We start from the raw sequence: 10,000 nt of genomic DNA on the forward strand, positions 1-10,000 counted from the left end.
GGCTTTCAGGACAGCTTCCTTGCAACGCGGACATTGAGTGAACTTGTCACTGGAGTCACATTCAGTCAAGATATGCTCGCTTACTCCAGATATTTCGACCACCTGGGAGAGATGGGAGAGTAAAAGAGGCCCCATAAGCAATAGGAAGTGGAGGGGGAGAATGGGACAGTTGCACAATGACCTGAACAGGGAGCTTAAAGTGCCTATCACCTCAACACACTTTTCCAATATATTTATTCTCCGAAATCATCCCAAATACATGGTGTTGGTTTTAGAACATTTAGATTGAAATTTCACTCTTTCATTGGCTTTGAAAAATGGGAAAAGTGGTCATACCGTGATTAATAACCGAGCAATGAAAGGGAATGGGTTCGATGCCGGGTTGACGTCACAAATTAATTTGCATGGCTGTTTTCAAAAAACTTCCTCAATGCAAATTAATTTGTGACGTCAACCCGGTAGCGAACCCATTCTCCTTCATTGCGCGGTTATGGATCAAAGTATGATCACTTTTCCCGTTTTTGAAAGCCAATAAAAAAGTGACATTTCAATCAAAAGGTTCTATAAACAACACCATGTATTTGGGACGATTTCAGAGAATAAATATATTGGAAAAGTGTGTTGAGGTGATAGGCACTTTAAAGCCAGGACGACGACGACGACGGATACGAAAACGTTGTCTAAAAACACTGTAGACCTCTTTCATAGAGGCGGCCAAATAAGATATTCGTTTGCTTTAATCCTATTAACCCTTTCTACCTTTCTACCCTAGCTACGACGAGCAAATTTCAAAAGAATATTTGTTTCAAAATGATGGCAGTATGTCTAATTAACATAAAATCAACAGAATCAAAAAGTGGTCACCATTTACGAAAGTGGTCTATTTCCCGTTATTGTAATAATTTCGCGAATACTCCACGTCGTTCGGCATGGGTAGTGCGTATCAACATTCCAGGAATAAAATTGGTGCGAAATTAAAAGTTCAAAAACATTTACCGTCAGGCGCCCGTGTGCTCCAAGTAAATTCAAACTTGGTCATTTCACGCCGTCAAGAACAGAGCGGCTTAGATATGTACTACAATTTAAAACGCACTTGCAGGGCGTACAAAGCCTTGATTCTGTTCTCTACGCCTATTGTTTTGTGCCGTTGTCGTCGTCGTCATCGTCGAACGCGCTTAAGGTAATTCGTTAGCATTGCATTGCGCTTTCCCTACTGCGCACGATTTTCGCGTCATTAGCGCGCGCACATAAGCACGTGCGCGTACAAAACGTAAGAGAGTTCCCTTAAACTAAGCCTGATAGCGAAATAAATGATCCTCTTCTCTCACACGAGCACGGTGACCACCGATTTTTTTTTTTTTTTCAGGTATTTGCTAAAAACAGTGTAATAAAGAACATATTTGAAAAAGAAAAAAAGTTTGATAGTAGAACATGAAGTTTTTTGGAAAACAGTTCCGTACTGGGTGTATTTTGGCCAAGGCGAGGACTTCAAGCTAACCACGGAACTGTCCCAAAAAGTGCACTATTCACACAACCAGGCAATCAAAAACGGCGTAAATGAAGCAATACTGCTTATGTGAATAAAAGAAGCTTTATTTTCAAAATAAAATTCTGTGCCTTTGAAGTAACCAAGACTTAATTCTGTATGAAGATGATTCGAATTTTTAACGCGCAACCAGTAAAAATACTCCACTTTAAGAGCCTGCTGACGCGTAAACAAGCACGGTGACCCCATTTTTTTATTGCAGTTTTTTAATGTTCATATCATGAATGTTAATTATGCCAAGTTTCCAAAAAAGGTTTGATAGGAGAACAATTTCAAGGGAATTACCTTAACGTGGCTCAAACCAGTTTCAACACTTTTAAGAGACCCTGTTATTACTACAACAATTTATCTCGTAACACCAATGTTATGGTACCATTTGAAGCATCAATTCTTGCTGAACACGATGCAGTCATTTTTGTGACGCATTAAGTTACCATGGCAATAGGAAAGCCTTGCAAAAACACCCTATATTTTTGGCTTTAGTTGCTCATATCTGAAAAACGAACTGGGTGACCTCCATTTTTTATTGCGCAAAAGTGATCAACAGGCCAAGATGAAACTCTCTGCAAAGTTTAAAAAAAAATTGTGGCGCGGATTCAGAGCTACCTTAAATTTTCAATTATTTAAGGTGGCTCTGAATCTGCTCCACAGAATTTTTTTAAACTTTGCAGAAAGTTTTATCCTGGCATGCTGATTATATTTCAGAAATAAAAAATGGCGGTCACCCAGTTCGTTTTTGAGATATAAGCAACTAAAGTAAAAAAATGGGGCGTTTTTGCAGAGGTTTCCTGTTGCCACACTAACGTTTTACACCACAAAAAATGACCGAATCTTTTTCAGCAATAATTGGTGTTTGATATGGTACCATAACATTGCTGTTAAGTGATAAAGTGTTGTAGTGTCAATCCTAATAAGAACGTGTCTTTCAAGTGTTGAAACTGGTTTGCCGTATACCTTCAGATCGGCAATTTTTCGTCAAATTCGGATTTTTCGGTTAAAGTAACGATCGAAATGGGATATCTAATGTAAAAAAAAGAAATTACTCAAAAAGATTAAATACTGGCGGGGAAATGGCGGTTTTACGTTTTGGCCGGAAGTAAAAATTACCCGTCTTATTGACAGTTTTAGCGCTGTTTTCTCGAATAAATTTTCCACTTGAAGCGGACACTTAATGAGCTAAATCTCACAGGGAATTTGTCCGATTGCCCCCAAATTTTGAGAGCGGCTAGATTAATATATAAACAAAAACGTTTGTGCGAATTTTTTTTATTTCAAAACATGTTTTTTTCTGAGAGCGATTTTTGTACAAACACTTCACATTTTTTAAAATACTATTTCGAAAACGTTCTATAACTTTTCAAGGTAACTAAGTATGGCAAAACGCAGATAACTTTTTTAGCACTTTGGGTCGGGAAATGGAGGAACAAAATAAAAAAGCGAAAAGCAAAATTTGCTTTGAGTTCTTGCTTTGAAAAGGTGATGCGGACGCTCGCATTAAGAGGTCGTGAAAAATTCAACAATTCATTTAATTTCAAAATTCTTGATATGGTTTGATAGCCAGTTCTATAAGCTTTAATTTGATATAGGGGTTTGGGTATCTACAGTTTAAACCGGACGCGCTACATCGCTCGGACGCGAGACACCCCTGAAGGTATACGGTAACCTTAAGCTCTCAAATGGGAGAAGGCAATGGACACCAAACTGTTATCTAAAAATATAACTTGGCGTTATTCTAATCATCTTCCCTGTATATTTCTGCAGCTTGAAAGTGCGTGGTTGACATAAATAGTATGGATGAAAGTGCTCACGTCCTCCACATAACCTCAACTCTGGTCATGTCACGTCGTTAAAGCGCATCTAAACTCTACCTTTTTTTTCTAATTACAGAACTTACAGGACGTACACACTTCAGAAAGTCAGAAACTTGCAGTCGTTCGTCCCACAGCCAAACTGGTGAGAGGCATGGGTCTCTACCCCTATGATGGCGTCACAGATTTGTTTGAATTTTAATGTAAAATGAATGTTTGCATTACACAACATTTTTTGACATAATCTCAGAGATAGCCCCATGTCTTTCACAAAACTGGTCGTAAGGCAAAAAAGGTTTGGCCTTTTTACGGTTTATAGCGCACTAAAAGTGACATTTTGTTTTTCGTAAAGAGACATTTCGTTCGCCAAAGTGAGGATTTGACACCCGGGAACCATTGTTGCGTGGCGCCCTCGTTCTTTCTTTCATCAGCTCTACCACTGCAATCAGCCAGTATGAAAAATACCATAATACTCTTTGTTTTTCCCTCCCTGTGCCACGACCACAGCAACCAAATTATTTCTCTGCCATATTTCAGAAGACAATGTCTGAAGGCTAACTAACCATACAGCCTCAACTAAGGGACTGCAAGCCCAATATGCTTCATAGGATTACTATAGCATGTCAGGTGACCACTTGATGCACAGGAACACCATGGGATAAAACTCATGGCATGCACTAGTCCTATTTGTAAGTTTATAACTCAGAAAAACAAAATCATGAGTAGCTGTTATTACCTGAGCACAATAATCGCATCTCTTGAGCATAGGGCAGCTTTTCCAGTAATGCATGTCCAGCATTTCTTCTGTACATGCTTCGTTCTTCTCACCACAGAAAATACACATCCTGTGAAACGATAAGGCAGTCTAAGGTAACATAACGGGTGGGCAGTCCCGATGAAGGCATCACTGCAAATTCTAGGACCTCTTTACTGTCAAGTCAGGATTTGAGAAAACATTTCATGGGTATAGTTGAAATTTTCATCAATTTCCGCACATTTTCTGGAACGCACCTATCTTTCGTCCTTGATTTGAGAAAAAGGACTATTTGTTATTTCTTTCACTTGGTGCAGTAAGATCGTCCAGGTGGGTCGAGTTCTGAGGACCGTTGTTCATAACGACTAACCCTTTGCAAAGGAAGGAAGAAGTTCTCTTCAAAGTAAGTTTGCTTGTCAGTGCAATGACCTGAGTGGTCAACACAGACCGGCGTAATGTTACTGGTCATTTCTTTGGTACGTAGTGACTTAATTAGCTGTCAACACCGAGAAGTGAACATTTACAACTACTCCTTGTCTGGCATAATATCTTAGAAAGCAGTCTTACCTGTCCACGTCGACTGGTTCATCTGAAAAACAAGATGTAAAGTAGTAAACTAGTAAGTCCTCCGTCATTGCTAAAGATACACTTACTAATACGTGCACCCACCGCTTTGATGCGATTCCAGCCCCAATTTTTACTTTCATCTTTAAAAAACTCATATTAGTTTGTTTGAAAACTGGCAGAAATGGTCGTTTTCACTACCTTGGACAAATAACTGCAAGTTTACAAACTTTGAGTAAATTGTGTTGCACATGCACGAAAAGTCCTATTTTCGTGGAAAAAAAATGTGGGCTAATTTATCTCGAATACTAGCACTTTGAAGGGTCTTGTTATTCTTGCCGCCCTGAAGTGTCTGTCTGAAGCCAAACTAACTATACAGCCTCCTTTTATGGACTGCAAGCCCAAAATGCTTCATGGGATTGCTGTGGCACATAACATGAGCTCTTGATACACAGGCCAACCACTACTATGGCGGTTTCATCAAGAGACGACACTCGTGACATGCACTGGATGCAGGTGACGTTTTACAAAAGATAACTAAAGCTAAATGCCGCATTTAAATATTCTTTCACTTCTTGTTTGGGGCAAGTCACCGAGTCGAAAGTTGCACTTCTTTAGGAAAATCCTACTCCGGATTTTTTAATTGTAATCAGTATGATTACGGAAAATTCAACCTGAAGAAGAAACTTTGAATGGCTATATCCTAATTCCAGGTTTTAATGATTCGTGGTCCAGAGCTTTCCTGGTAAACAACTGGAAAATAATGCTAGTGGTGAGCGGCAGAGCCCCAGGAGGTAGACCTTGGTGCGCCCCGTTGTTGCCATGACAAATCCTTCTTTGGATTCATCATTTCTTTGGTTAGAGCGTTCCTATCTGGATTCGGAGCTTTACCGCAAATAAACACAGCCTTATTGGTGTTGGCAGTGAAAAGACACTGAAAGAAAAGATGTGACGAGACATTTTCGTGGTTTTTCTAAAAGCACCTTACCTTTTTCTGGCTTGGAATTAGGCCTTTTGGCAGAATCCTACAACAGTCGTCAAATGCATAAAAATTAGTGCAAATTTCTGTCCTGCATGCCTTTTACTAACATCTAATCATACAACTTTTGTTGGCCTCACAAGATGTCGCGCTAGTTTATTCGCAGTAAACACGTCCAGCGCAAATAAATGAGCGTGTGCATGGACCTGACTCTTGTAAGCATTGGCCTCTAACCATGACTTTGTCTCAGCGAAAACAATACATGCGGGATCAGTAGCAAATATGATTGAATGTGTGCAAATCAGTCTATTTTTGATCTTTCAATGAATATGTTAGTCAATTCGAGAAAACTAGTCAATAGCTTGTTATGGAACGATATCCTTCACAATTACTGAAAGTAAATTACGGAATCGATACAAACCCCAGCCATATTTCGAAGCGCTTGAAGTTGGGCTTGTAGGGCTGCAATCTAATAAAATTAATATTAATAAATATATTTCACTTGTAGCGATAATTAAACGAGAGAGACAATGGCAAGAAAACGTACCCTAGGCTAAGGATTCTAAATTTACGAAAGACAAGTTCAGTACTCTTGATCATGTTGGGTATCAAATTTATATTATATTGCCTCTCAACTTGTTCAAAAGCTATGTGTACATGGTGACTTTTCTTCAGAAGAAGGCCCCTTACAGATTTTCTCCGGCTTGCAAATTGCCTCGCAAATTGTTTTGCGACACAAGCTCTCATATTGCAAAACAAGTTGCTCTATGGGTGTTACACCAGGCAACGTTTCTTGAAACTTGTCTTGTTTTCCATGATCACACGAGGTTAAAGCAACATTGTCACTGGCTGGCGCAGCACACTTTTGCGATACAGGCTGCAGGACAGACGTTACACCACGCAATGCTTGAAAAACTCGTTGCAACGTTGTGCGAAGCGTTCCCCTACGTTTTAACACCATCCTTCTCAAAACCTCTCAGTAACATCCTTGATACAGAGAAAAAAATTGTTTCTTGTCATTTTAGTTATAGTGAAATGTATGAAAAAGAACCTGAACAGCTGGTTTTACGTGACGTCATTGAGGCCATGTTGGTGGACGAAAACAAAAGACCTCTCGTTAGCTCCTTTTTTTCGTCCACCAGCAATTCTACATTGCAGCATTGCTATCTGTGTCTCTAGAGATTGGTTGCAAACCATCTATACCACAAAATCCCGAGGCAACGACCAAAGACTCATGTCAAGTTAAGCATTTCTTTATGCGTTTATAGGAGTTGAAAAACCGCCTAAATGTCACTACCTAATACATATGAAGGAGAAATAAACATTCACTACACCTCTGCTTGCTTTGCTTTCTCGGAGTTTGCGGCAACAGCCTTGGCCTGTGCCTATAAGATGAGGAAAGACAAAAAGATGGGGGAAAGGAGAATATATAGTGAGCTCAGGCTATGAGAATGCTGACGTCAAAAACAACCCCTAAAACTCGATAATATACACAACCATTAAAACAAAAATATTTCAACTCGTTGTTTAAAAACGTTCCACGAGCAAAACACGAACTATCGGCGATAGGAAATTTTTGACGTCAGGTCTTGCACTGGAAGCGCAACCTAAACTATGAAAAGATACAGAAAACAAACCCTTCTCTCAGCTTCCGTCGGCTTGCCATCAATCTTGTCAAACCCATCAAAAAGGTTTCTGTAAAGCGGATTTTTCCTGGTTGCTGGCTCATCGGGTGGAAGGAAATCTCGAACAGTATCCTTTACCTGAAATTTAAAGATTTGTAAGTACAGAAGTTGTTTGTTAAACATCTTCAGGTCCTTTAAAGGTGGCTCAAACCAGTTTCAACACCTGGAAGAAATGTTTTATTAGAGGGATTGACACCAAAACACTTTATCACTTAACAGAAATGTTATGATACCATATCAAACACCAATTATTGCTGAAAAGATTCGGTCATTTTTAGTACGTAAAACGTTACCATGGCAACACCAAAGCCCCGCAAAAACACCCCATATTTTGGCTTTAAGCTGCTCATATGTCAAAAATGAACTTGGTGAACCAAATTTTGTATTTCTGAAATGTAATTAGCACGCCAGAATGAAACTTCCTACCAAGTTTAAAAAATTCTGTGGAGTGGATCCTGAGCCACCATAAATAATTGAAAATTTAAGGTAGCTCTGAATCCGCTACACAGAATTTTTCTAAACTTTGCAGAGACTTTCATATTAGCCTTCTGACTACTTTTGTGCGATAAAAAATTGGGATCACCCAGTTCGTTTTTCAGATATGAGCAACTAAAGCCAAAATATAAGGTGTTTTTGCGACGCATTCCTGTTGTCATGGTAACTTGTTACGTCACAAAAATGCCTGCATCTTGTTTAGCAATAATTGATGTTTCACATGGTACCATAACATTGCTGTTACGTGATGAAGTGTTGTAGTGTCAATCCTTCTAATAACAAGGTCTCTTGAAAGTGTTGAAACTGGTTTAAGGACGGTGCCTACTAATTAAAGGTACTTTTGCCCCGATTTATGATTATGCAGGAAAGGTTGATCTTCCCAAGTGTTATTGAAATCCGAAAAGAAAATTGGGGGTTACCACGCATTTTTTAAAGATAATTCATGAACAATATTTTTACAAAGCTCTAAAATACAAAGCAATGTATGGCGCTCTTTCTCAAATTGAAGCTTAATTGTCTCTAAAGAATGCATGGTTACCCCCATTTTTCTTTTTGGATACCAAGGGTATTTATATTACTAAGATCTACTTTTTCTGCATAGTTTTAAACCGCGCAAAAATATCCCTGCATTAGTAAGCATCACCGATAGGAAATCCGAGTATCTGGAGATGCGCAGAACGTATGCGCAATAACAATAGTAGGCACCTTCCTAGTGCCCCTGTGATCAAAAAAACCACTTCCTTTTTTCCTTCAGATTTTGAAAGTGTGTTTGCTTAACAACTGACTGGCAAAATTTTGCGCTTTGATTTTTATCCAAAGGCCGTTTACTTTGAGTGTAAGTTTTAGATTTCACGGTCTTCAAAACTGACCGATTGGACCTCAGACGGTTGGATCCAGGGAAAAGTAACGTCAGAGGCTCACTAGCTTAAAATTTCAGCCTGTGAACGCAGCTTATTATATATGCAAAGCGTGAGTTTAAAAGTCTGAAAGCCCAAAACCCCCGTGCTGCATATTAATTCTGCGGCGTACACACGTATTGCATTCTTAAACTAGTGAGCCTTTGACGTCATTTTCTCCTCGATCCAGCTCTCTCAAGAACATAATGTTAGTAATGGCGGACCATTAAATAGGAAAATTACAGTTAAAATAAAGAGGTGCCTTTTTGAAATCAAGGCTTAAAACGTGGGTCACTTAGTGTTTTGCTAACATTGTTTTGAAATCCAAAGAAAAATATGAATTGGTTTTTTGGTCACAGGGGCACTTTAAGGCACTGGACGTTATTTACAATAACATGCATATCGTGTTGCGTTTCCTTTTTACAACCAGGGGGGATAAGCATTTCGTGATTATTTTTATCTTAAACGTTCTCCGACGCTCTAAATAACGAACGACAAGGACGAGAAAACGCCGCCGACAAGAGCAGAATCAGTTCTTCTTTTTAGTGACATTATCCAACTTGCAGTAGGGCCACTTTCATCGAGCCCTGCTAATATGGACTTTTGGTATTGCGAGCACGAAATAACGGTTCCTCGGAAGTCCGCTATAACGAGATTTGACTGTAAGGCTAAAACTGACAGGGTCTAATTTGGCGGTAATAACAGGAGGGGAAAGGAGAGAAGGTGCTCCGGTGGATCAGTTGATTGAGCATCGGACAGGCAATCCCATACAGGAGGTCGCAGGAGGGAACACGGGGGGCAATTACTCGGATAAGAACTATGAACCGCAGGGACCGTCTCACAACCCGTGGGAATGGGCCTTAAGTCCATAATGCGACTTTGCCGGGTGCTAGAACATTTAAATGTAGATGTAGATGAAAAGCAAAACGAGGAGGTTGAGAGAGTTCTGTTATGTCAAGGGCTTCCCCCCGCAAAGGGGAGGAGGGGCTATAACACTGAGTAGCCGAGAGTTACACTCTTAGAAGCCAGAACAGGTCAATGTTTATCGTTTATCTTTTTGCAGAAGTAACCTGCTAGTAGAATATCATAGTTAATTCGGTTATTAGTGGCTAGGGTAGTCCAGAAATGTTTGTCAGTTGATAAGGAGTTCAGGGTTATCACTTTAGCAATACCATTATTCATGGCCGGGTTGTTCAAAGCACGATTAAGCTAATCCAAGATTATCGTAAATGTCTATTTCAATTTTGTAACTTTTCAGTGAAATTTTCTCTTT

The 10,000-nt window shown here is 39.5% G+C and overlaps 1 protein-coding gene across 1 annotated transcript in view; it reads right to left on the minus strand.

The window, feature by feature from the left end:
* LOC137977843 (centrosomal protein of 104 kDa-like) overlaps nt 1-10,000 on the minus strand; it is a 35,552-nt gene that overhangs the window by 6,807 nt on the left and 18,745 nt on the right. The window contains exons 2-8 of the mRNA XM_068825188.1: nt 7,289-7,414; nt 6,986-7,036; nt 6,073-6,120; nt 5,661-5,697; nt 4,676-4,697; nt 4,091-4,199; nt 1-102 (exon numbers count right to left, since the gene is read on the minus strand). The exon at nt 1-102 is cut by the window's left edge and continues 40 nt beyond it. Of these exons, the coding sequence (XP_068681289.1) occupies nt 1-102; nt 4,091-4,199; nt 4,676-4,697; nt 5,661-5,697; nt 6,073-6,081 (279 nt within the window). The 5' untranslated portion in view covers nt 6,082-6,120; nt 6,986-7,036; nt 7,289-7,414. The remainder of the gene's footprint in view (nt 103-4,090; nt 4,200-4,675; nt 4,698-5,660; nt 5,698-6,072; nt 6,121-6,985; nt 7,037-7,288; nt 7,415-10,000) is intronic.

The sequence above is a fragment of the Montipora foliosa genome, chromosome 11 (genome assembly GCF_036669935.1).
Source record: "Montipora foliosa isolate CH-2021 chromosome 11, ASM3666993v2, whole genome shotgun sequence".
Lineage (NCBI taxonomy): Eukaryota > Metazoa > Cnidaria > Anthozoa > Scleractinia > Acroporidae > Montipora > Montipora foliosa.